Source organism: Patagioenas fasciata, chromosome 1 (genome assembly GCF_037038585.1).
Source record: "Patagioenas fasciata isolate bPatFas1 chromosome 1, bPatFas1.hap1, whole genome shotgun sequence".
Lineage (NCBI taxonomy): Eukaryota > Metazoa > Chordata > Aves > Columbiformes > Columbidae > Patagioenas > Patagioenas fasciata.
Genome location: NC_092520.1, coordinates 73,859,747 through 73,886,126, shown reverse-complemented (window position 1 = coordinate 73,886,126; position 26,380 = coordinate 73,859,747). Strand labels below are relative to the sequence as shown.

General features: G+C 48.1%; 2 protein-coding genes across 5 annotated transcripts in view; one reads left to right on the top strand and one right to left on the bottom strand.

Moving 5' to 3' along the window:
• NME7 (NME/NM23 family member 7) overlaps window positions 1-6,642 on the top strand; it is a 95,573-nt gene extending 88,931 nt beyond the window's left edge. For all 3 annotated transcript variants that reach the window (XM_071809012.1, XM_065829293.2, XM_071809007.1), the window contains one exon: window positions 6,376-6,642. In XM_071809012.1, the coding sequence (XP_071665113.1) occupies window positions 6,376-6,408 (33 nt within the window). In that variant the 3' untranslated portion in view covers window positions 6,409-6,642. The remainder of the gene's footprint in view (window positions 1-6,375) is intronic.
• The window catches only part of ATP1B1 (ATPase Na+/K+ transporting subunit beta 1), a 408,664-nt gene extending 386,910 nt beyond the window's left edge, over window positions 1-21,754 (bottom strand). The window contains exons 1-6 of one of the 2 annotated variants that reach the window (XM_065829295.2): window positions 21,434-21,750; window positions 18,612-18,740; window positions 11,447-11,602; window positions 10,481-10,665; window positions 8,542-8,622; window positions 6,452-7,886 (exon numbers count right to left, since the gene is read on the bottom strand). In XM_065829295.2, the coding sequence (XP_065685367.1) occupies window positions 7,620-7,886; window positions 8,542-8,622; window positions 10,481-10,665; window positions 11,447-11,602; window positions 18,612-18,740; window positions 21,434-21,533 (918 nt within the window). In that variant the 5' untranslated portion in view covers window positions 21,534-21,750 and the 3' untranslated portion in view covers window positions 6,452-7,619. Of the gene's footprint in view, window positions 1-6,451; window positions 7,887-8,541; window positions 8,623-10,480; window positions 10,666-11,446; window positions 11,603-18,611; window positions 18,741-21,433 lie in introns of those variants that run through there. The other variant, XM_071809023.1, reaches the window with a different exon arrangement.
• Window positions 21,755-26,380: the final 4,626 nt, after the last annotated feature.

Sequence of the window (26,380 nt, the reverse complement as noted above, 5' to 3'; positions counted from 1 at the left end):
GACACCTGTGGTGGTGCACCTAGCATCTTGTCTGCATCTAAGCCAACTGGTTCAAGGGCATCATATAAGAGGTCCTGACTTTGGGGCAGGCAGGTGTCCCTCAAGGTAAGTGTGAAGTTATCCTGGTGACTCAGCTTGCTGCTTGGGATCCTGGGGAAAGCAGTACTCACTGTTGTGTTGTCGTTCTTCACATGAGATGGGAGCTAGTACCCTTCACTTTGTTTCATTCCAATGGCTGTACCAGGCCAGTTATCTCTTCTGTTGGCTACCAAAGATGTCGCTAAAGGAGAAGTAGAGCTCCTGGTGGGAGAGTCCTGGGCTAATATGTTCAGCACTGGCTACTGAGCAGTTGGCTTACGCTGTGGAGTGGGGAGATTCAGTGAACCTGTACATTCTTATTAAATGTACAAGTGTCTATACTTCAGAGATCAGTGGTCTGAGTCAGCGCAGTAGTTATGTATGATGTAAAAACACTTTGTTATTTTAAATAAGTTTTTTGTTTCACTTATTTTTCTTGTAATGTTACAAAGTAAATAGCATAACATTTGTTTTCTTGGTGTTTTGATTGTGATGTAGCAAATTATTGTCTTGTCCTCTCATTCACAACCTGTTTGGAATTCACTCTAATATTTTATTTTATGATACAGTTTCCATTGCCTTTCACTAGAATTTCAGAGTTGATCATAACCATATGCAGTGTTTGAGGTGATTGTGTTAATGGCACATAGCATAAAAGCAAAATAGAATCAGAGAATCATTTTGGTTGGAAGAGATGATCATCGAGTCCAACCATAACCTAACTCTAGCACTAAACCTTGTCCCCAAGAACCTCATCTAAACGCCTTTTAAACACCTCCAGGGATGATGACTCAACCACTTCCCTGGGCAGCCTGTTCCAATGCTTCGCAACCCTCTCTGTGAAGAATTTTTACACTATATGTTATCTTGTAGTGTTTCTTTAATAAAACCTTCTATTGCAAAGTTTTATTTTTTTGGTCTATAGAAGTTTTTATCCCAGCTGTACTTAAGAAATTAACTTGGACAGTTGAAGTGCATGTGTACAAATTGTTCTGCCTTGGGCAGCCTGACCGGCTTTATTTCTTACAGTGCGTGACGCTAGAGAGAGAGGCAGCAGTGACTAACTTTCCTTTTTTTTTTTTTTTAAACAAACTGCCTGGAACTAAACCCTCCTCAGGTTTATGTGGGAAAATAGTTCCTTATTTTCAGAACAAATAATACAGTGAGTAGGCAGACCCTCTTCTTTGACAACCATTTTTATTTCTGGATTACTTGTGGCTGGAAGGATAGTATGAATGCATGGGTTTTCAGTGTGTTAATCTAATGATTTAATTGTGTGAGTCATCTGAGTGAACTGTAGCTGAAATGCTTTTTAGGTGTTAGCAGGTGCTAACAAAGTCAGCAGGTTCATGCTGATGTACAAAACAAGATTAATGGTCAAAGAGAGATTTTTGGTTCCTACCAGTGACCTCAAACTGAGATAACCTGTGAAAAACTGTAAGGCCTAAGTGTTTTGAAAGGGTGTTGTTTTGTACTGATGCTGAAACTTCAGCTCAGCAAAGACTCTCTGGAGCGTGTGCCTGGGCGTCTATGCTGAACCAAAGAGACACAGTTTCGTGGTGGTTTTGGGGAGAGGGTACTGGAGAGTGTCTGTTCAGCTGTGTGAAAGACACTGAGATGTCTGACAGGCTGTGAGTGAGTACAGGGATGGAAAAGGCTTCCATCTCCAGGCTGCCAGGTTTGATTCAGCAGGGACAAGGAAGGACTGAAATTGCCGCCATCTTTCTGGTGATGGGTGAGAAGCGAATCTGTCATCTCAGCATATTTCCTACCAGTGGGTCTCCCCAGCCGCCCCTTTGCTTCTGCTATGAGTGATACTAACAGGGTCTTGTGTCCAAAACTGCCAACCCAAGGGAACAAGGGCAATGGGACTGTGAACCTTGAGGTACCCTGGCCATGCTAGTGTTTTCTGCGAGATGAGATGTGAGGAACACTGCCTGAATGATGTGCTGGTGTAGTATTCAAGGTGTACCTTGGTCTGTCCTTACGGAGGCAAAAGCTCTGACTCCAGAGCTGCTCAGCTGGCACCTCTCATCAGCACTACTTTTTGCTTTATTTTATGGATGGAAGGAGAATTCAATTGTAGGTGTCTGTAATTCTTAAACTTGAAACTTTTAAACTTTAAACTTGAAATCTTCAGGACACTTTGTGCCTGCATGCTGCGTCCTGCATTATTACCGAGATCTTTTGCTCTCCCTTGGAAGACTGACTGCCTCACTCGATTGGTTTCCTTTTTTTTTAAATTATTAGTATATTTTTTTTTAATTTTGCCTGGCCTCTCTGTGCTCTTAGGGCACACATTGTTCAGATTATAATTGTTTGTGCTCAGCCAGGGCATTAGACTGGATTTTGTTGTTGCTTGCTGTGTTAACTCCTGAAACTTGGCGGTAGCGTGTGGAAGCGCCCAAAAGGAGCGGCCAGCTTCAGTTAACAGAAATTTTGCAGAGAGCACGTGCAGCTGAAGCAGAACTTCATGGAACTGCAGCAACTCTCAGCCCCTCCTCAGCAAAGCAGTTTATAGGGTCAGAACCAGAAGGTCACAGTTACTCACCTGTTATTACTTGCTGTTATTTGTCCCTGAACAGGAGCTGGAGCAGGCACAGCTGTGTGCTATAAAGCAGGTAGATGGTTCCTGGGATCTGAGAGTTCTGATATTAAATTTAACTGTTTCATCCCTGGGAAGGAGCGAGCACCCCTGAATGTTGTTAGCATCATTTGAAGGGCAGTGGGTGGCTTCTGTGAAATGCATTTGGTTCCTTTCAGATCAGTTCCTGGTGTGGGTTTGTCCTCTGCCACCTTTGGGTCCTGTAAAGAGACCGGAAGTGTGATTGGCTCAGAGGAGCTTTGGGGCCCTAGGCCAAATATGAGGCTTGTTGAGAGGTTTTGTAGAGGTGCAGCTCCCTTTTCTGTGGTTTATCCTACAAGCAGACCCTGGGAGAGTAACGGTGTTTCCTAATATACAGAGTGCTTTGGAATACCTTGCCTCTGTCTGAATGCTTGGTGCCAAGTACCCCCAAATCCTGGATCCCCTTGGAAAAGGGCTTTTAGAACTGGGTTCTCCAAGCTGTCTCTAGCTGGGTCCTCAAGATGGGGGCTCCCCAAATCTCTTGGTAGTGCTGAAGTCCTTGGTCTTGGTTCTTCTGCAAGGCACCACATGTGTTGTGATGTGCCTGGGTTAAGGGATGTCCCTGATTTCCTGCTGGCTGGTGTTTCTCGTCCAGCACTGCTGTGCTTCAGAGACTGCTGAGGTTCTTGGAGAGAAGGATCCTATCTATGTACTACAGGCTTGCCAGCTCTTAACTGGTTTTATTGGGAGAGAGGCAGCAGCTGACCCACATAAAGCTAATTATATATGAAGAGAACACCCTGACACCTGGTTTTGCATGTTATACAATACGTAGCATGGTTTTATGACAATCAAGTGTTCCCAGTACAGTCTGTGTGGATCATCAACAATCCAATAAAAGCTAATTGAGGAAGAAGAGTTCTGCTGTAGGTTTTAAGTAAGCTGAGGTTGTTCAGCCTGACCTGGGAAAATTAGTTGCACAAAATCAGGGGCTTTTAAGGACTGAAATAGCACAAGTGAGCAGGAGTTGGGCAAGGAGAGCACACACCTGTAGAATCATAGAATACCAGGCTGGAAGGACCCACAGGGATCATCTGGTCCAACCTTTCTGACAAAAGCACAGTCCAGACAAGATGGCCCGGCACCCTGTCCAGCTGAATCTTACAAGTGTTCAGTATTTTGGAATCCACCACATCCCTGGGGAGATTATTCCAATGGCTGATTGTTCTCATAGTGGAAAATTTCCCTCGTGTCCAGTCGAACTGTCCCCAGCAGTAACTTATAGCCTTTGCCCCTCGTCTGTTCCATGTGACTTCGGTAAGAAGGGAGTCTCCATCCATCTTCTCTGTAACCACCCGCAGACGTGGCTCATTCCCTAACCCTGAGAACGACAGGCAGTGGTGGGAGTCGATGCCGCTCTGCTAAACCTGCTACATCTCAGGGGTGTGGGCTCCACTGTGTTGGGCCTTTTTCCTGGCTCTTGGCAAAGCCAGGGGTTGTGCCTGGCCTGTGCTGGCTTATGCCCTGGGCCACACTGCAACCAGAAGCTCAGAAGTGCTGATGCTCCAAGCTGTTAAACTGGTAGCTGGTGTGTTTTAGTGCAACTGTTTGTGCAAACACAGCCCTGAAGGTTCTTGCCCCTAAATGTACGTATGTCTCTGTCTCCGCTTTTTTATTTTATTAGTATTTTTGTGTGTCTCTCTAACCGTGAAATGCAGGTGTCCTAGATCAACAAGAAGGGAGATTAAAAATTGACTTTAATGGCGACAATTATAGCTAACTATGTTGAGCCAGTTTGGCAGAAAGAACAACATGTCCACAGTGGCGGTTTATATTGTAAAGTTTGATTAGGCAATAAGGAAAGCAATACCTTCCTCAGGAGAGTAGATTTTACACAGGCAATACAGCACAGACTCAAAAAAAAAAAAAAAAAAAAAACCTTGAAAGCAATGCTAATTTTAAATTTGTTTGATGTCACATCTTAACTCCCCAATTTCCCCCTGGCCTTCTCCCAGCCTGCCCATCCCCTGGGGCTTTTGACTGGTCCATTACCAGACCAAGTCTGTGTCAGCAGCAGCTTGTGAAAGGCAGTTTTTAGTATCAATTCTCTTGTGTACCCGAAGTTTGGGTGCCATTGCGTGAGCTGGCTGGCCAGAAGGCTGCACCAGCTTGTCCTGGGTGGCAGGGGTTTGGAGCTCAGTGTTTGGGGTTTGTTTTGTGTGTGTGGATGGTGCAGATTGGGTTTGTGTGTTTGGTTGGTGGATCCCACACACCTGCAGCCTTTTAATGCAGCTCTATTAGGGCTGCAGCTCTATTAGGGCTGCAGCTCTATTAGGGCTGACAAAGCACAGCAGGGTATCTAAGGAGGGGTGGGGGGGAGGAGGGGCAGGGTTGGTGCATGTCTGGCCATATGGGGGGGGTTTGGCGTGGTGGGGAGGGAGGGAGGGAGGGAGGAGAGGGCATGGGAAGGAAGGGCAAGGTTTAGAGCTTTGATGGAAGAACTGTGGTGAGGGCTGTGATGGGTCTGTGGGAATTAGTGGGTAGCTGCAGGACCTGTGGCTGGAGGAGCTCCTGCCGTTACTGCCTGGTTAATTAGTGATCAGGGCTGACCATCCCACTTTCACTGGTTTGATACTAGAAGGTGATGATGAAGGGGTGGTAAAGGTATGTTTTTGGTTTATTTTGTAAGCCATTATTATGCACCTTTTGGCAGTTGCTTGCTGAAGCCAACACAGGCACCATTAACTTTTCTACAATGTTTGCCCCAATCCCTAGAATAAGCCATCAGCTTTGTCACCAATGTGTTCTCAGACTTCATCTCATTTTAATTCACTATATGAGAGCAAATTATTTAACTGTGACTTGTGGCTTTTATAAATAAAGCAGTTTGGGGGTTTTGGTGGCTGTTGTGTTTGTTTTTGTGTTTTGTTTTTAAACAGTCACAGGCTGCACACCTAAGAATTGACTTGTAGGGGCAGTTAATTCTATCAAACTTAGCCCCACAAGTGGTAGCAGCACTAAACCCACCAGTTGTTGGGAGCCACCATGGCTCAGCTTTTCTTGCAGCACCAGTGCGGTGAGAGCTTCCTTCAGGGACCACTTTAGTGCTTTAATCACAGCATTTGTCAAACCCTTGCCTCACCATAAACATCCAGCAGCAAGTGAAACAGTTGAAGGTGAGATTTCTGCTGGCTCCAGCTCCTTGGGAACAGCTGCACATGTGTGCTCCCATACAGTAACTACACTTGTCCTTCTAGCAAATGCACCATGTTTAGAAGCCCAGTGTTGTGCAGTCTGATTAGGAAGGCTCTATCAAGCATCTTGCTCTAGGAGACCCATATTTTCTCGCTTCACACAGAGAAATGCTTGCTGCTAACCTGCACCATGCAGCGTAAAGTGATCTTGCAGGAAGCCGCCCACCACATGCTGTCACATCCAAGCAGCCTTGTCAGGCAGGCCCTGCTCTTGTTCTCAGCACTGGGCTGTGAGCCCAGCAGCAACACATCAGTTGTTGCCTTGACACTGCACTCCTGTGTGCCACTTCAGCAACTACCCCCTCTCTTGGACCTGCAGCACACACCGCTGGGGGATGCTTCACCCCACACTGAGGGTATACAGTACATTTACTCACAGGTGGGAGCAGCAACTTCAGGTGATCCCAACATTTGTTTCAGCTCCCTTCAGCTGAGACACTCTGAAAATGCTAAAGCTGTGTTTTCTATTTGAAACAGGTACAGTACTTCTTCAAGATCCTGGACAGCTAACAGCATCCACCCTCACTGAAAACAAAAGACATGCACACAGATCTGTGTGTTCATTCATTTATTTGTCCAATGTTTCAACCTGACTGAAATACAAGATCAACAAGAGCACTGTACTCCTGGCTATTATTACATGTTAGAACATAGAGTTTTGCACTTTAGACAACATTTAACACCATTCTATGGGGTACTGCATTGCTTTTATAAAGTTTAAAATAAAGATTTTTTTTTTTCAAACATGTGACTTTGGTTTATTTCATACATTACACTTTCTTGCAGAAAAAATAAAATTGTACAACTGCATAAATATAAAATTCTTCCACCATGAAAATGGTCAAAACATTCAATAAAGACATTAGCACCACACTGTGCGATGCCTCCAGCAGGAAAAAAACAAAAAAGAAAGAAAAAAAAGAAAAGAAAATATACAAAGAGTTATGCCTATCACTGAGGAGAGTGATAGTCTGACCCAGTCTCTCATACAACATACTGGAGGATGAAGGGAAAGGTGGAGAAAGAGAGAGAGAGAGACAGCATTCGCTACAAAGCACAGTACACAATCATCTATTCTGTTGAACTTCACTTAAGTTAGTTTCTGCTCCCACCCCTCCAAATAAAATACCCTAACACCACAGAAAAGTCAGAAGCCATATGGAGTGCTGTTAAATATAATCTCACAGGTGGGCCTTTCTTTGAAAAGGAACAAAATAATGAGAAGTATCATGCCAGTTCTAGTCCCATTGAGTATTTACATCTCAGACAGCAAAAGTCTTTGCTCACAAGAAGTAGAAAACAGATACAATACATGGCTTGAAAAATGACCAGAGTATGCACCTATAGTACTGTACACTAAATAAAATACACAAGGCAGCAATACTTAGGGGCCAGAAACACTGCTCACTACAAGTCAGTTATGGAATCATAATTTACAGTAAAAATGGGCATGTCCCAAGGCTCAATTTTGTTTTCTTTTGTCATTTACAGTAGAATAAATATTTGTCGCTATTGCTACACTTTGTTTACATTCTAACCTAGTAAATGCAGAAAGCTAGTGTAAAGCATATAGATTACGTGTAGGTCCCATACGTATGACAGTTTGTTCAAGACTAGTAGGTTTTCTTTTTTGTTCTTTTTTTTTTTTTTTTTCTTTTTTTTAACCTTTTTAAATGGCTAGGAGGAGGAGGGGTGGGGTAGGGAAAGAGTTGTGCTTACAATCAGCTGCTTTTTATGTCAAATTTAATATCAAAGCGTCCCTGGAAGCGGTCTTTGTCGCTGTACTGGATGTTCTGCCCATAGGCCCTGCACTCCACGCGCACCTCCATGTCGTAGGTCAGGTTGGTGAACTGCACGGCCACCAGCGGCTGCAGGTACCGCGGCTGCAGGAGCTTCCCGTAATAGGGGTAGTATTGCAGGGCAAAGCCAGGGTAGCCGCCCATCCCGTAGTAATCCACTGTGCCTATTTTGTCTGCATCTTCCTCTCTCTAAAGAGGCAGGAAAATGAAGAACAAAACAATGATTATCACACAAACTTGACCTTTTGCAGCTCTTTTCCCCAGCAGCATCTGTTTTTCACCAAGACCATAACCTGTCTTAGGTCATCACTGACCCTCAACAACATGAGGACAGTCCTGGTGGTGGAAGGGACACATAAGTGCTGCCTAATCAGCACCTCTCAGCATGCATCAGCCAGGAAAAGGGCTTTTCTTTATTTAAAACCTCAAACACTTTAAGTGCTCGGAAGCCACCACAGCTTCCTACCACTCCAATGCGCTATCTTGGGCTGCAAAAATAAAGGTTTGCTGTGTCCCAGCTGCTTTGCAATGCCCAGTAAATCACCACCTCCCTAGAGTCTTTTTTTCAGCCATCCCTGCTAAGAGCTCCAGTACAGCACTTGGAAGCAAAACAGCTACTTTTCAGGGCACCCTTCGGTGTCCAGCCCTGCTTTTACCCCTCTTTGCAAAGGCAGCGCTATCATTTGTCACCAATGAGTTTTTGAGAAACTCCTGAAGAGATGGAGATGTACCAACTAAAAATCACTCCGCCCACCTGCAGAGAGGGGTCACTACACCTTGGACAAAGCCTCGGACAGCCTGTCCCTGCAGCTTCCCCCCTCTGCTCTAGTGCATTTCAACTTACCTTCGCAGTGCAGTGCACAGGGATGAGATATGGGTTGTATTTTGCCATAACCTCTGCAGGGAGGCTCTCATTCACCGGAGCCTGGAAGAAACCCAAAACAAGTGCACGTTACACACCAGACATTTCTCTGCAGCACCTTTGCAGCAGCAAAGCTGAGCAGTACCACACACGTGCCATTAACCAGAACCCCTTCTAGCTCAGTGTCAGAGGCAACAGCTCTTGGTAGTGGTTCTCGGGACAGACACGCAGCATAACACAACTAGAAGCTGGGGAACTTAAACCAAGCAGAGCTGTCATCTGTTTTTACAGCTTTACTGCTGTGGATACTGAGGCAAAGCAGGTCAGGCTGTTTTCCACAGTGGTGTCACTGGGGAGAGTGTTTCAGGGCAGAGCACTCGCTAGCGGGGGGGCTGGTTTGTGCAAAGCCCCAGCAGTGGCGGGAAGAGACGTGCTGCTGGAGGATTTGCCACCTGCCTGACAGGTAGAAATGCACAAGAACAACAAAGAGCAGCAGCCGCACCCTGACCTTGCTGAACTTCGGCACAGCCTACAGGGAAGGACAAAGGCCCCGAGTATGCCAGGGAAAGGCAGGAGTGTCAGCTCTGATGCAGCTCTCTGGTCTCCTAACAGGTGTGGTAGTTTTTCTTCACAACCTTGCAAATCTCAGGCCTGCTTTACACACACCTTGCGCAGCACAAGAGCTGTAGGGTTCTCTGCGGGAGCGTGGAATGAAGGGAACAAGTGTTGCCTTGGATAAATGTGCCATTTCTAAATAAAACGTGTAAAGTCATTCCTTGACTAGGCCTTGCTGCCTATTGTGGTCTGGAGCTCCTCAGAGCTCTGTGGCAAAGAGGAACAAACCAAACCTTTCTCTTCCCCAGGCATGCACATCTTCTGTCATTCCACAACCACTGCATACCAAGCACAGCACGTTCCTGCTAACACACACCCACTGTTTCCACCCTGGATCAGACGAGCCAAAATTCAACTCGTTTCTTTTAGCACAGGGCAGACTCCCTTCGAAGAATGTTCCTCAAAACACGTTAGCTAGATAGCACAATTCCTTGTCCTTGACTCCACTAATGGATAGTGATAAAGACAGCTTAGCCACCATTTGCACTGTTTTCCATCCAGAAGATGGAGTGGCAGGTTTTGCACACCACCTTGTTCAGTAACATGTGTTCTGCCCATGAATTCTTACGGAATTTTTTAGCATTTAAATGCATTGGGGGAAGAATCACAGAGGTAAAAGCTTTTCCTGTCCAGGTTAACATCCTTCAGCATTACTGCAAACATGCCTTTAGATGCAGCACAGAGCAAGTGGGTGACAGAGATATCCTACAGCGTCTGGGAAACTGCATTAAATAACTAAAAGATCTCCTCACTCCTCTTGCAGTAAGAGCTGTGCCTGACTCTCAGATGTAGCTTAGGTTTTAGGGACTATCTATCAGTCTGATAGTGAACATTAGCCAGGACTTCATTTAATTAAGTGCTTCTAGCAAGGCAGACAACTCTACCCTGCCTGAGGAAAGAGCTGAGTGGATTGGTGCATGACACAATGTACTGATCCTACTAGAGATAGAGCCAGTCTGTGGTGGTCCTGTGGAAGTGTACAGGAACTTAAAATGGGTTTTATCATTTGAAGAAAATACCCTTTTACAGCAAGTCAGCTAGCAGGCACAGAAGTTACAAGATAAATAACCAGGAGTTTGCACAGTGAGGTTCATTTGCTAGTGTTACCATCTTGCTGTGTGCAGTTTTCATTGCTTTTTAATGAAAAGTATTGTTAAAGCCAGTTACTCAAATCATCTCACAATTCCTCCTCTACAGAAGAGGTTTAATACTGATCTCTCTCCAGAGACAGAAAAACAGGCAGAGCAAACCTGCAGCCAACTTCTCCTCATCAGTAGCTTCTGCCAGAAAGGGAAGAGATACTTGCCTTAGGTTTGAAGCCGATAATTCTGTTGAGCTTGACAAGGATGCATGGTTTGCCATCCCTGTACCCAAAGGTAGGATCATTTATTCCAGAACAGTTTTCCAGCCATTCACGTTTGAATCTGCAGACCTTCTTCTGGCCCTGGGTCTCACTATATGGTCCTCTCTCTTTGTAATCGGCAGGTGTGTCTGTCATGGCAGGCGAATGAAAAGACAAAAGTGTGCAATGTGACCTCTTGCTTGTCAGGAACAGCAACGCTTGGGCTTCTGTGTGCAGTTAGGATTTCCCCCCTCATCCAAAGAGGTAAGTGACACAACAGCCCTGCACCCAGCCACCCCCAATTCTGTGCTGGTCCCAGACCAGCAAGTTTGTGGGGGTTTTGTTTTTTAACTGGGGATTCTTGCAGACTACAAGAGAACAAACACATTTGCAATCCACTGTCTCAGAGATATTTTTTTTTTTGGCAGCTTTTACAAGGGGGTTCCCCTCAGATTTTACATGTGCATATTATGAGTTGATAGTCTCAATCACATTATTGCATGTCATCTATTAAAGGTTAATACCTCCCAGATGTTTTGCTGCATTTCATCAAAAAGACTGACACCAGCTTTAGCAAAGTTATCAGCAAAAACCCCGTGGCTGTCAGAGAAGATAATGTCAGCACCACATGCTTTTAAGTGCCACCTGCAACTTTCTCCAAGTGAAATCTGGATGTTCCCCACTATAGAACTGCTACAATAAGCTTCTAGCTACAAGTCTGGCCAAGTCTGGTCTGTCCAAACTAATAATTTAACAAGCAGCCATATGACTGAAACCAGAGCCTGACAGTGCACCAACATGCTGCTGGTTACAAGGAAAGGAAGAGCCAAAGACAGAGACCACCAAGTACTGCTCGCCCTCAGCTTCTGACGGGCCTGGCGCAGAGGCACTGGTCAGAGCCCTCCGCTGCAGGAAACAATCCAGACTTACCCCCACAGTCCTGAAATATGATGCTTTCGGTTTGCTGATCAGCGCTGTAGTCCTTTAAGAACTTCTCAAGGTTCTTCACATATGGGTCATAACTTTTGGGATCGCCGGCAGTAAAGGAAATTTCTGTCTTTTGTACCTGGGGGACTTGAGTCAGTCCTAAGAAAAGCAAAATCAGAAAGAAAACATTAAGTGCATCTCAGGGCCACACAGCCTTGGGGCAATGCAATGCACACCAAGAACGTAACTCATTCTAATAATCTCTAGTTTTCAGACTTCAGGACTTGCACAAAACAGTTTTAGCTCACTAGAGGGGCAGCGCTGACAAGCTCTCATCCCCTCTTTCCAACAACAGTCTGGAATATTTGTCATGATGTTTGCATCACTAAGGAGATAAAAATCACAGAATCCAGAAAGGAGGCTAGAAGTCAAGGTTTTCCTCAAGAAAAACAATCACCCACAGGTTCCCTGCCCACTTCTGCCTCCTCCCCAAGGACAGAAGGGACACTGTCTGCATGTGAGACCAGCCACACACAATGAAGCCCCACAGAAGCCTACTCTTATGTATGCATGCCTAATAAGTTGACTTGAAAGTCTGCAAAACTCACTATGCGTTTAGGATAAAAATCAGAGCTGCCTGCTTATGAACCCTTACAAGAAAAGATAAGAAGTTCCCTACATTGGGTATGGTCTCTGCTGGTTGCAATCCACATTGCCTTTGTGTGGTCTCCCATGCAGGATCCAGGGCAGGTGAGACTTTCTCACTCAGTAAACTCATCAGCCTGATCACTTTCTCTGGTCTTTTCATCACTCCATACACAGGTATTTCTGATTGCAGAAATACCCACCTCAGCTCTTTAATCAGAAGCTCATCACTGAGCAGGTAAGTAGGAGAGATGCTTAAAAGACTGTCCCAGATTCTGTGCTGCATAACTAGCTCTACTTTTGATTTTAGGAAGATGAACAGAAAAAGAATGCATGGAGAGGAGAAGGGACTAGACACAGCTAACACCCACAGATGATGAAAAGTACTGACCCCTTTGCTTTTCATTATGGGACTTGGAAATGGTTACTCCTGCGTCTAGGTCACATTTTAATTGAAGGCATTGATGCATGGCTAACACTTTAAACTTCAGTAATGGAAGCTAGAGCTCATGCTGCTTTTATGGTGGCCACTGTAATTATTAAGGTCTTGACTTCTGTTCAGTTTGTCATCTTCATTTTAACAAGAACAAGAAAAATGAGCAGGGGAGCAGCATTTCCTTTGACAGCTTTCAGAACAGGCCTGTTGCCAGCAAGTTCCCCTGGTGCAGAACTCAGGCAGCTTAGCTGGCTGGCCCCTGCCCACAGGAGCTTGTGACTCCAGCAACTTTTCCAAAGCCACTTGAGTGCTTCTGCTTAGTCCCTCCTCAAGCCAGCTCACCACTCCCCCACCCGCTACCCACAGAGTTGGAATTTGTAACCTAGGACAAAGATTAGCTTTGTTCCTCTAAACGCAGCTCCTAGTAGCCAAAGATAGCGAGACACCCAAGTGAGTAGCTCAGGGTTTCAAGTTTTATTCCAGGAAGCAGCCTTAACCACTCAAAACTCCCTCTGGTACAAACTGACCAGGTTGAAAGTCACAAGTTTAGAAGCAACTTACTACTCCACTAGCAGAATTAGGTCCTACCCTCCAAAGTCAGTGGCTTTCAGCCCCTTTTCAAGCAATTGCTTGCATTCTTGCTTCACAGCTATAAATATAAAGAAGCTGGGTGCAATTTTATTAAGGGACTTCAATCCTGCCAAACCCTCCTCATGTTACCACGCAGCTGGGAAGCCAGGAGCTCAGAGTCACTCGTGGTGGCTATACAGCACTGCAGCCTTGGTTCCTCTCCTGGGTCTGCCTTTTCCAGAGTTGAAGTTACAGGTGTGTCATTCAAGTGTATAAATATAAAATTCAAGCAATCTTGGACAGGCTTGATGAGCTTCAGTCAAGCAGTTAAGCTATATATAGTTTTGCTCAAGACCTCTACAACCAAGAGAAGTCTCCACCTCTGCGTTTTGTCTTGTCCAAGGTAACGCACAAATGCACCCATGCACACATGTCAAAGTTGAAGGGAAAGTCAGGAATACCCATCCTGTGGGGTATAAGAGGCATTTAGCAGATTAGCTCTGTTGTCTGGTTAGGAGACCCTGGTCTCTGATACCTACAGCCCTAAGCCAACCCTCTGCCTGTGAGACAAGTGACTTGGCTGGAAGAACAGACTTCCACCCAAAGAATCCCTGCCTTGCAAATCTTTGCAGAGCAGCACCGAAACCTGAGCAGCACCTCTGTCCTCCAGCCACCAGCACAAGAGAACAACTGTTCCTGCCAGGTAGACTCAGCTTGTGGCCACAGCCGGGCTGTTTTCAGCCACACTTTAGGCATTTACAGGTACTTGGATGAACTAAACTAGACTGGGCTTTGGTAGGGCAGGTGCTTTCTTTGTTCAGGACAAGAGCAAAGTAGAGATCAGTCTTCCCACTTAGAAGTGACAAAGCAAATATTTATGAAGATGAAAGTTCATTAAGATGAAAGGCTTGTTACAAAAATAGCTTTACCCCAATTAAAAATGTATTACTGGCTTCCACCGCAACCTCCATTCTCACATGCCTACAGCTTGCTAGACAACAAAGCCCTAAGCACAGACCTATCATTTCCTTCTTTGTTTTCCATCTGTACATGCCATGACCAAAATAAAAGCTTCAGTACTGCTAGTAGAGCAGCACAATCACTGAACCGTTCTTAAGCAATCTTGTTTTTTTTCCCCCATCAGGGCAACTGAAGCAAGTAGGGGCAACAAGGTGTGTGTGGGGCAGAATAAAAATCAAAGCTGAGCCATTCCAGTGCTACCTACCATGGATTGCTAGACACCTAGGAAAGCATGTTGTTCAAATAAAATACAGGGATGAATAAGCCTCTTGGGGGCTTCATGCACGTTCATGACCAAGCCCTGTTGAAGAAAAATGACGCCTCAAGTGCTTTCACAGCCAGGAGTCTACAAACAACCCTCTCCTCATCTTCAGGCTATGCTCTGTGTGCCAGTTTTGCATCTCATGCTACTACCACAGTAATGCACCGTGGTGGGGTGAGTGGTGATGCTGTTCTTGACACATGGAAGAATCAAGTAACTTATGGCTATGAAAATACTGACAAACTACTTTTGACAATTTCTGCAATTGGCTCTTTGAGTGCATTGCTACGAAATCTGATTCCTGTCTTCATCTGACTGACACTGTCCACAAATTATGAGTGATGCCTTGACTTGGTACCAGACACCACCTTCTGTTGGCTTTTAATTCTGGAATGTACCAAGATACCTAAAACAAAAAAGGATGTCAAGTCATTGATTTATTTTTCCAGCTACAGTTCCACTTCCAAAACACCATTGTAGATTAAGATCACATTTGTTCAACTTCATTTAAAACCAGATTTTCCACAGAGACTGTAGCATTCTAAGCTGCAGGAGCAAGACTTCAGGAAGAAGCATCCTGAGGGTGAAGAAGAAACTAGAAGTAGGAAGTCATGCTTGTTATTAGGAATGGTTGTGTAAGTCCATAGCAACCACTGTTGCTTCATCATGCAATGCTCATTTGCAAGTACCACATAACCTTGGTTCTGAATGAGTCTGAACACTCCTGGGATGATAGGGATGATCAGTTGAGTGATCTCTACACCATTTCTATTTACCACCCCCCTGCTCAGTAAATGAGCATAGACTTTAAAAACCTCCATACCAAGCCATGTCCTTCCATACTTCCAGTCACCCTCTACCTCATCCCCAAAGTGCAAAAAGCAGGTGCAAGTTTTCTACAAATGCAGCAAAACCTGCTTGGCAGTTGCATCCCTCGAGCTTGAGATTCAGAGATCTTTTTCCAAATGTAGGTGGCTGAGAGGACAAGTGACCAAAGCAGAAAAGCACAACTTCACAGGAAGTGGCAGACACTCCTTGGGGCTTTCCTGCCACCATTCAAGCTAAATGAGCCCAGGGTGGAACACAGAGCAGCATTTTCCATGACACGCTTACTGCCCAGGCACACGGTGTCCCGGCAGCACTTGAACCAGGGACACCTGAAATCCCCTGGCTTGAGCAGAAGTTCTCCCTTCCGGCCGGCACCTAAAAAGAGCCTCTGGCAGCAGCCAGGTCTGTCTCATAGCCCTGAGCCAGCCCCAGCGACAGGACGCCGTGTTCCACAGGGTGCACACCACAAGATGGCAGGATACACAGCCCAATTTATATTGGGGTGGGGAAGGGGAGGAGGAGAACAGAGTATTTTATTTCTTTAAAAAAAAAACCCAAAGAAAACACTGAGTACACTGTGTTTAAGAATCAATATCCTCATCCTTCCTGATTAGGAAGGCAAGTCCAGTGCTTAAAGCAGAGTCTGAGCCTGCCGCACACATGGAGCTGGGGCTGTCGCAATGGCGAGGCTGGAGGAGAAGGTGAACAGAGCTGTCCCCTCCCCCACCCCAAGACAAAAGAGGAGGAAAGAAGGAGGCTTGCCCTGAAGCCCTGTATAACATTCCTGTGGTGTTCAATGCAGAAACCAATTAGCATAGTAATGACACTTGGCTACAAAAATAGCACTTTATGGCTTTCAGTGTTATACCCATGTCAATAACTCAATAAAACATCCTGCAGGTTCTGCTGCTGTTATGAAATCTGTTGTATTTCAGAACAAGAGTGATATTATAGCAGCCCCTACAGCATTTTCTCCTGCAAACCCTGAAGGGAGTGTAGTTTCCCCTTTTCCAGCCATTTTGGGCCAACATAGCAGGGACTTGCCCAAGAATAGACCACCATAACAAGAACAAACCCAGGTTTTCTAGCTTCCTAGAAGATCCAGGGGTCTATCAAGCCGCCAATACACTTTTGGCTTACAGATCTTGCCACAAGAACCAGAAATTTGAATTGCATAAAACCCTGTTCTGTGTAGTTCATAGTCTACAGGGGTCCCAGATCACAGAAAATTCAGGTTAGATGCTCACCAAGTGCAGGAGCGAACACGGTCACACGTGTGTTCGCTGCCAGCAGCACAGTTGTGACTGCAGCACAGGGGAGAGCCCTACACAGCAGGGGAACACAGGGATCGCTGACCTCCCAAACACAGCAGCACAGCAACTCTCCACAGCGTCAGTCTCTGTGAAAGACCACATTAAAAGGCTATTTTTGACTCGCTGTGGTCTAACGGCTGCTGTGCTACAGGACGAGGAACTGACTCAACATTAAAAGCCTCCATCATGCCTTCCCCCTGGCTTGTCCGCATCTGTAGGAAGATCTGTCACATGGTGCCCTGCAAAGGACCCTGTGCTGTTAACTGGTAAATAACTCCTTGATTCAAACCCCTTGTTTATTGGGCTGTCAACTTTGAGGAGCTGGATTTTATTGCCCTTGATTTCAGTACATGTCCTGAAAGCCCATTACAAAGATCCTTGACGACCTTTTCTTTCTTCCTCCATTTTGATTTCTGTAGTACACGCTACAAGAGCATCTCAAAATCTAGTTCCCTTTTTTGGTTTAAAAAAAAAAGCCCCAGAAAAACTGGTGCAGTACACAGTTACAAGATTAATAAAACTCCTCTGCAGGCTGAAATTTTACCACAGAGGTGCTTTGAAATGAGAATTGCAAACTGCTATTAGACTGAAAGTGAACAGTTTACCTAGAATGAGTAATTATGTGACATCAGGCTAAACAGTAGGTCTCTATCTGGATGTGACCCAAGCTCCATGGGCTTCTTCACTAATTATTTCACGTCTGGTGAGACCACTGGGCTTCAGCTGGGGAAAAACACATTATTAAAATAACTACTCCACCATTAGTCATGTTGGGTTTTCAGATGCAACTAACAGCTCTGGGCAGTATCAGTGACAGTTTAGTCTTTCCTGCAAATGTCGGAGCCCTTTGCAGAGATGAAAACAGCCACTTTCAGTGCTTAAGACAGCATTTACCTCAGCCATGCCAGTACATTAGGAAGTGCCACACACTAACACAGCACTTCCAGCCTCCGCTCCATCTTTAAAAAGTGTTGGTGGAAAAGCAGTTATCTGAAAAAGATGATTCTTTGCTGAGATATAACACTATTTGGTGATGGTAACGTTCCCTGTGTTGTTAGAACAGGAAATAATCACAGCAGAGCACTGCAGACAGTGGGGCTGTAAGACACCGTGTGACACCAGAGCCAGCTTCTGCAGCTACAAGCCATCAGCCTCACAATTGTCACTTAAATACCACTGTTATTAAAAGCTTCTGAACTGTTTTACCGAGCAACTGGAGAGACAGATCGTTACCAGCCCTGGTGCCAAGCAGCCTCAAGGTCATTTGCAATGTGAGAAAGCAGCAGTTGCGCAGCTCCCCCGCCACGCTCCAAGCCGCCGCTGGCTGCAGCCGCAGTCAGGCAGAGTCTGGATGGGCAGAGCAGGGAACCTGCGGCAAGGGCTCCCCCCTCCCTTTGCCCCTGCCTAGGGCAGGCTGGCCACAGATACACGGTATCACAGTATCACAGTATGTTTGGGATTGGAAGGGACCTCTGCTCAAGAGATCATTTTGATGTTGAATGGAGATTTGTCCAGTAAAGATAGGTCATGCATCAGCAACTCTAAGACCCACCTTCAGCCTCCCATGACATGTTCAATTAGTAAATGCTACCGTCTCCTCTAGATCACACAGTGGAGTTCAGTGCCAGCTAATAAAACTCAATAAACACACCTAGAATTGGTACAATCCCCTTTTTCTCCTTATACACCTGATAAAGCCAAAATGTTAGCTTTGTCCCTTCACTTACCAGTAGGAACACAGTGGCTACAAAGAAACAAAATCTGAACCCAGTTTCTTCATACAGCTCATCTCCAGGTGAAGCCTCTTGGCTTCACCCCATCACTTCAGTTTTAAGGGAAGGGAAGAGCAGCAATCCAGGTTCAACCTCCTCTCAGATAGGAGGCATACTTCATGTGATGCAACTTTTAATTCTAGCAGGATTGCGTTCAAGCCTCAGTACAGTTAACACAGAAGGCTGAGAACATACCCACCCCCTACAAATATGTGTTGCAGCAACAACAGGCTTATTTCATCCTCCTCCTTGAGGTGAGTAACCAACCCGCCTCCCCAGAACAGCTTTCACCAAGTCAAACAGGGGTCTCCTGCTTAGTTACCTGGAGGTGCCACTCGATCCTGGTATTTGGGCTCAAATTCACTGACAGTGAGCAACATCACTTGGATGGTCCCAATGAATATACCTGCCAGGCAGCCGTAGAATATGACATAGAAGAGGAGGATCTTAACTGCAAGAGAAAACAAACAGAAAGAGGAATCAAATCAAGCCCTCAAGGCAGACATATTTCAGGGCAAAATCTCCAGCCTTTGCCACTTGCAAGGAAGAGCCCAGCACACTGAATTCAGGTGGCAAGCCCTGTTGCAGAGGCATGCGTTTAACAGTCAGATCAAACCCTGATGCGAATAGAAAATACGAATCATCCCAGTTGCTTGGGGAACTGCAAGCATAAGCCCCTGAAAACCCAAAAATCCATGAATCAGGATTTGGGATTGTAAAACACAAAGATTGAACCACTTTATTCCATATTTCAAAGGATCCCTTGGCTGACCCAACACTACCATCACACACGATCACAGGCGAGAAGCTTTCAGCAAAGCAAGCGACCAATGGCAAGAAGTCATACTACGAGTGTGCTCTCAAGGACACCCATTCACAAAGCTCTGGCTTTCAAAGCTATTACCAGGCCAGTGGACAGTAAATGCTACATTCAGGTTTACAAGCAAGTAATTAAGGCTATCACCTCCATTAAAAATGACAGGAGCAGAATTTGGGCCCAAATTAGCTCAATCTCAAATGTAGGGAAGTACTGAGACATGTCACAGTACCACAAGTTTGCCAGCCTCGTACGTCTACAAAAGTGCTCAAGCACTGCTCATAACAATTAAAAACTGAATTATATAATAACGCAATACCAAATTTAGTTTTGGTCTAAAGGGAGATGCCTACAATAATCTGGGGGGGGGTGGGGAGGTGTGGAGATGAGCCTGGAGACACAGCATGGCTCAGACTCTGGGTATCAGTTACCACTTTACAAGGATTATCTCAACTGATTAACTGCACAGTAACATGCTGTACTAGGCATCACCAGGCCGCCTACGGGAAGGATAAGCTTGCCCATGCCAAGCAACTATATGCTAATCAGGCTGCAGGAACAAGCAGGCCAGCGCAGAGGCCAGAGAGTACTTGAAAGACAGCCTGCTTGATCTCAGGCTGTCCTCATCTAACTGCAAAGGAAGAGGAGGTGGTTTACTTGGAGGACTTGAAGTGATGAGCTACAAGGGAAGGGGAGGAAGCAGTAGGTGGAAGTATTCCTCCTCCCTCCCCAGCCCCATCGTAAGAAAAGCTGCATCAGTGGAAAAGCCTCCCAGTGAAAGCAGGCGGTTCTGGTTGTCATCTTTTCAAGTCTATGAAAGACAGGCGAGCAGGAAGGACAGCCAGCAACACAAAGGCTGAGGGATGCTGTCAGAAAGGCACTCCATCTCTCTCATCTTCCTCACGTGCAGGGGAGGCAGCCAGGGCTGGTGGGCAGGGCTGGGTGTGGTAGTGTGGTGCTCCAGGAGTTAAAAGCACTCTTTGGTATCCAGGCAGCGTAAAGCAAATGGCTGTGACGTCAGGGACGTGTGGAAATTTTTTCCAGAGCATGGTCATAGGAGGTGCTGTTGTAACAAACCAAACACTAATGCTGTTGTCTGCAGCGTAAAGCCTTTGAGTTTTGTAACATCAAAAGGCAAATGCTGGGAGGTAGCTTATTTAATCAGGTTCCCAGCCAGGATGCTCTTAATGCCAAAGACACCTGAAAGGTCAAAACCACTCCTAGGTCTCAGAAAATACACAGCGGGTCTAGCAATCGAGCACGACAGGGTTGAACAAGAAAGCTTCCCGCAACAGGTAGGTTTATAACAGAGGAATTGGATCATCAGCCTGCATATCGACTCCACAAATGGAAATCAGTCCTAGGTGGATAGGTACAGTCACTCTGGGAGAAGGACCTGGTTCAGCCTCCGCATTTGAAGCACTGCGCAGTTGCCTGGTGCCTCGGGAGCAGAAAACACCTATCCATGCGCACCCACAGCCCAATTCTGCTCACGTAGAGATACAGCAGAAGCCTGCTCTAGTCCGCCCGCCTGTCAGAGCTAAAGCTGGCAGCTCCGGATGTGGCACCTCCAGCTGATCCATTACAACAGGAGCCGAATTCAACATCACCAGGGTGGCACACCAGCTGTGGTTGGCAGCAACTGGAAGACTATCTATTTGCGTAAAGAAAATGTTAAAAGCCTCTTAGTCTAAGTGCTATTTTGTACAGCACCTAATAAACACATCATGAGCATTTAATCACAAATGCACATACAGCCATTTCCTTCTTGCAGAGGCATTAAAAGCCAATTGTTCTCCCTGGACAAGGTAAAATTAGCTCAGTTTCCTTTATCCAAAGAAAGGGGAGAAAAAAAAAAAAGCAAAGCCACCCTGAAGTCCAAGGCAGATGACGGCTCGGAAGGCAGGCTCCCTCGACGGCGATGCTCCCCGGGCCGGGCTGGGCCAGCCGCCGGCGAAGGAGACCCAAGGACGAGGCGCCCTCGCCAAGGTCAGGCCGCCGCGGGCTCCATCCCGCGGCCGGGGGCCGACCGCGCCTCACCCCTGTCCCCACCTGAAGTCACACCCACGCGGGTAGCGTCCCCCCGGCCCCCCGCGGGGCCTCACTGGACACCGGAGCTGGGGTAAATCGGTCCCCCGCCCCCACTCAGCCGGGACTGGACACGTCCCGCCGGCCCCGACCGCAGCGCCCCCCTCCCCGCCCCGGGCCGTCCTCGCCGGGGGCCGCAGCCCCGCCGCAGCCGGCGGAGGCGGGGCGCCGCGCTGCAGTGCCCGCCGCATCGCCGCCGCTTCCTGACCCGGTCCCGCCGCCCCCGGCCCGGCACTCACACCAGCTGCCCCCGGTGCGGCCCAGCAGCTCCTTCTTCTCCGAGTTCCAGATGAATTTCTTCCAGTTGCCGTCGCCGTCCTTGGCCTTCCCTCGGGCCATGGCGAGCGGGTGGGCGGGAGAGCGGCGGCGACGGGAAGAGGTCTAGCCCTTAGGCGGGCGGCGCGGGCAGGCCCCGGCCGGGCTCCGCGCCCCGCGGCACCGGGAAGGTCTGCGTGCGCCCGCCCGCGCTGCGGGGCGGCCGGCGGCGCTGGCCCGGCGGGGTGACTGGGAAAAGGGGAGCGACCGGGAGCGCGGGCGGGCCGTGGAAAACGCGGAACGCACGGGGCACAGAAGAGCCGCGCTCTCCGTCTGCCGCGCCCCTTCATATACACCGCCGGCTCCGCCCCGCCGCCTCCTCCGCCAATGGGAGCTTGCAGAGGGCTCAGCGGGCGGGGCCCGGCGGCTGGCGGGTGGAGGCGCGCCGGCGGCGGGAGCGGCATGGCGGGAGGGGGGCGGCGGCGATGCGGCGCCGCGGCGCCGGCGGCAGGAGCACCGGTCGGTCCGGGCTGCTGGGCCACGCACCTGAGCTCAGCCCGACGGCCGGGCCGGGCCAGGCTGCGGCGGGCGCGGACGTATAGAGGTGTGCGGGCGTGGGCGTGAGCCCCGGCCCGTCTCCAGCTGCATGCCCGCCAGCCTGCGCATGTGTGCGCGGGCCCGCGCCTGCAGGTGCGCAGGCAACTCGCCTATTCACGCGCCTGCACACCTGCACGCGCGGGCCCGCGCACGTGCATGAGCCCCACCCCGCTACTGGCGGGTCCTGCAGGGGCCGGGCCGCCCCCCGGCAGCGCCGCAGCAGCCGAGGCAGAGCGGCCGGGCGCTTAGCATCGCCGGCCTCCCCTCCTCTTCCTCCCCCTCTTCCTTCTTCTCCTCCTCCTCCTGCTGGTGCTGCTGCCGCTGCTGCCGCCCAGCCCGCGCCGCTCCGACTGGCTCACGTGTAACACGGCTGCGGAATATTTACTGCAAACAGCGCTCCTTGCCCAGCCCCAGTCCGCCCGCCTCCCCCGTGCGACAGGCCTGCGGCCCCCCCCGCAACCCCGGGCCCCCAGCCCGCATAGCCCCTACCCCGCCCCTGCCCCGCGGTGCTCTTCAGGGTCCAGCGTCGCCTTGCCCGGGACACGGGGGAGAGCGGGGTTACCTGGTGTCCTGCCAGGGAGGAACGGGGTGAGGGCAGGACGCAAGGGGCCACGGCATCTCAACCTGGCAATTCAGCCTGCTGCCCTCCACCACATCAGTCATCCACTTGTATCTTGCAGGAAAACAGAAAATAAATTAAAAAAAAAAAAAAAAAAGGGGCATTTTAGCGCACCATCAAAACTATTGGCTTAGTCTGCTTTGATCCCAGGGTACTGCTACAGGACAGCTACAGTTACACACGATGCTTTCCTCCATGTTTCCAAGTGTATATAGAGTAACTCTGAATTTCCTATTATGATGCAACATTGTATTCCACGCATCTTCTTGCCCTTAAGCTACTGACATGCTCTTCCAACTTTAATTCCATCCTCCTATTTCTGTTCAGTCTGGGAATTAGGACAAGTGCATGCAAGCTGGGCCTTTCCTGGTACCTCCTAGCAGATACATGTTCTTCTGTGAAGTTACCTACCTGCAAGAATGACTTAGCCTGAAGCTGAGGACCACCCAACCAACCAGCCTCAGCATGCTCTCCTCGGACCTCAAGGAGAGGCAGTCTGGCCTCAATCATCTTCTGTCCTCTCTAAGCCATTAAGTTTGCAGTCAGGGGATAAGTTGTAATGTGTCTCTCTTCTCCAAGTGATCTGTGGCTACAAGCCTGAACCAGCCCCTGAAGCAACCAATTGAGAGACCAGCATTTTTAGGCCATCAGCCTTAGCCCACTGGAGCCGCACGGGGCCCACACAGGCCAGATACCCTCAAGGTCATGTCACCGCTCATGGCAGTGACTGAGCATGGCCTCCTTAGCTGTAGGCATACTACCATACCTCTCAAAGCTGTGCAGGCTTGTAGGCTAGAAGGAGGACAGGTATCAGGCAGGAGGTTGTGTGCCTTAGAAAGCTGTTGTGTGTTTAATTGGGAGTGCCCAGTTTGCTGAACACTCCACTACATGATATGCATGATCAAAGGGAGACAGGTGTGCCACATGGATTTTCATGCCAGGTTAGAATAATCAGCTCTCCATGGCATTTATGTGATCGAAAATGGCTGATCAGCTAGAGGAAAGAGTATAAGTGGCATCTTTCTTTTCTCCTCAGTGTCTGGTCAGAGATGATCTTTTAAACAGACCTGCTGATGGTAGGTGATAACCAAAGCAAACACAGACAGCAGGATCTGATGTCCAAGTGAACATCATCTATGCTGCAGGGAGGACAGTATCAGTTACAAGTTAAGGCGGCTGTGATTACAATCAAGCCAATAAGTAGACGAGCACTGCTGGAGGAAAAAACACCCATTTTTAACTCCCAGACCTCAGCGCAGTTACCACTGGAGCCAACTGGGCAGTTTCTCTCAGCTGCTGGGCCACCAGGTGTGCATTGGCCACTGGGGAACTGAACCAACTTTCCTTCTAATGCCCTGGGTCCAATTTGTGGCCTAGGTATGCTAGCCTACAAAGGGTAGCGGTTTGGGATTTACGTGTGGATGCATGGTGGCGTCACCCAAGCATGAAGACATCAGACAGCCCACCCTTGGATGCTGTGTCTGGCATTATCGACAGGCCAGGACTCAGCTCATCTATTCTGCAGAGGAAAACACCACACAAGTTTGTCCAAGGCACATGTAACACCAGCAGTCAGTGCAGCCTTCCCCTCCTTCCCTTCTGCCTGAGCAATGAGGCCATCCAAAACAAAACAGGCACAGGATATTCAGGCAAGTTCATGGTGATGTTCAAATCAGGGAAGACTGGAATGGGAGTACACTCTCCTGCAACATTATTTCCTAATACCACAGAGAACGAGTTTGGAGAAAGCAGCTGGAGAGCATCTGAATAATCATATCATGGTAAATGGCCACCCAGAAACATGATCTTCCTCTGAGCACATTTCCACCTTTGCATCAAGCTCAAGTAGTGCTGGTGGAAGCTGAGTTGCAGGAGCTCCTGGCTTCATCGGTGTTTGTTTAAGGATCACTGGGAAACTCCTTCCTCTTCCTTCAGGCCCCTGTATTTCTGTATAAATGCAGAGAGGAGCCATGTTGGGTTGGCAGTGCCCAGTGACACCAAAACCCTGTGACTGCACAGGCTGGGGCATGCAGGATACGGAATAGGAAAAAGGCCCTTCATGAGAGTTGCACACCCTTCCTGCAAACTCTGTCACACACCTGAAGCCTCGATCCCATGCACGCTCAGGACATGCACTTTCCTTGATGTTGGTGAATTATCCTCTCAGAATCGGCAGAACTAACAGGCAACAGGGTGCCAAATTTTATTCAAATTTACTGTTTGTTTGGCTGCTCAGATATCAATCAGGCCGTCTCTAAGGCCACCACTGTATGATCCGATTTTTTAAGGTGATAAGGGCCCGAGGCAATGTTTGGAACGGCCTGGAACAAAATGTGCGCAGTGATCCGTGTCCAGGAGATTAGTTGCAGGAGGAAGGACGGCGCTGGGGAAAGCTGTGCACTGGCACCTAGGAAGGAACAGCCTGCACGATGGAAGTTGTTAACGGTTTATCTCACTGCTGTGAGGAGTTATCATGTGAAGAGCATTCTGATTTTCTCCAGAGAGTTTGGGCATAGCCGCTAATGAGATTCCTGCTTCCTTGGGTCACCTGCCTTGCAGGACCAGGAGAAAGCACCTAGGGCAAAGAGAGGTGTCTCACTGCAGGGCAGGAGGAGCGTGGACAATTACTTTTGGCATAGTGGCAAAAGAGAAGAGCCCAGCACAAAGCAAAGCAAAGGGAGGATTTGTCCATCCTGGTAACTATTCTGCCCATTAGTGCCATTTCTGGCGGAAAACGAGACTGTGCAGCTGACAGTCACATGCAGGAACTTTGGGTAATGTGTGATCTAGAAACACAGAATCACAGAATAATTTCAGTTGGAAGAGACCCTCAAGATCATTGAATCCAGCTGTTAAGCTAACGCTGGCACTAAACCATGTCCCTAAGAATCTCATCTCTGATGGTGGCTGTGGATGATGCTGCCATATGCAGCAGAGGAAGGAGAGAGGCATGCCACGGGGGGAGGGACTCTCACAGACTGCGGGACCAAGTGCTAATTATAAGATGACAGAGGTGTGCAAAATGGCCTCAAGTAGTTACTATTTGTGGGCTGCCACTGCAAACACATGGAGCTGGGCCTCCTCGGGCTGGCATGCCCGGGGGCTGGAAAAGGGCAGCTGCTCAAGAGCTTGGCACCAAGCCCGCCTGGGACACAACAGGTGAGAGAGGGCGAGGAACAAAATGGGCGACAAGAGCTGCTGCAGCCCTGCAGGCTGTGAGCAAGAGGCCGGGTGGCACACGGGCATTTTATACCCCTCTGGGCATTGCAAGGGGCCTCAAAAGGGTGAGGAGCAACCCTCAAAAACTGCCCGCAGTGTCCCAGCAAGGTGAGTGCCAGAGTGTGGTCCCCACACCAGCTTCCTGCTCCTGCGGGGCACTGCCATAGGCCTGTCCTCGGATTTTTTGTCTAGCAGGTTCAGGAGAAACAGAGCCTGCTCAGGGGCTGCTGCACATTACACTGCCTCAAGCAGTTCCAGTCTCCTGGAACACTGTACGACAAAAATATCTTGTGAGTCTTCCTCCTTTCCCTCCTTGTCTCCCCCACAGATGTGGGGTCATAAGGGATTAGGCTTACAGACATACGTGGTTGTTCCACCGTGCACAATGGACAGATTAATTGCATGTAGCTATGCAGGTTGAGGTAACTAAGTTAAAAAAATTGTGAACTGGTAGGCACTGGGAAAGTAAATATGTATAGAAATAACCTCCTCCCAA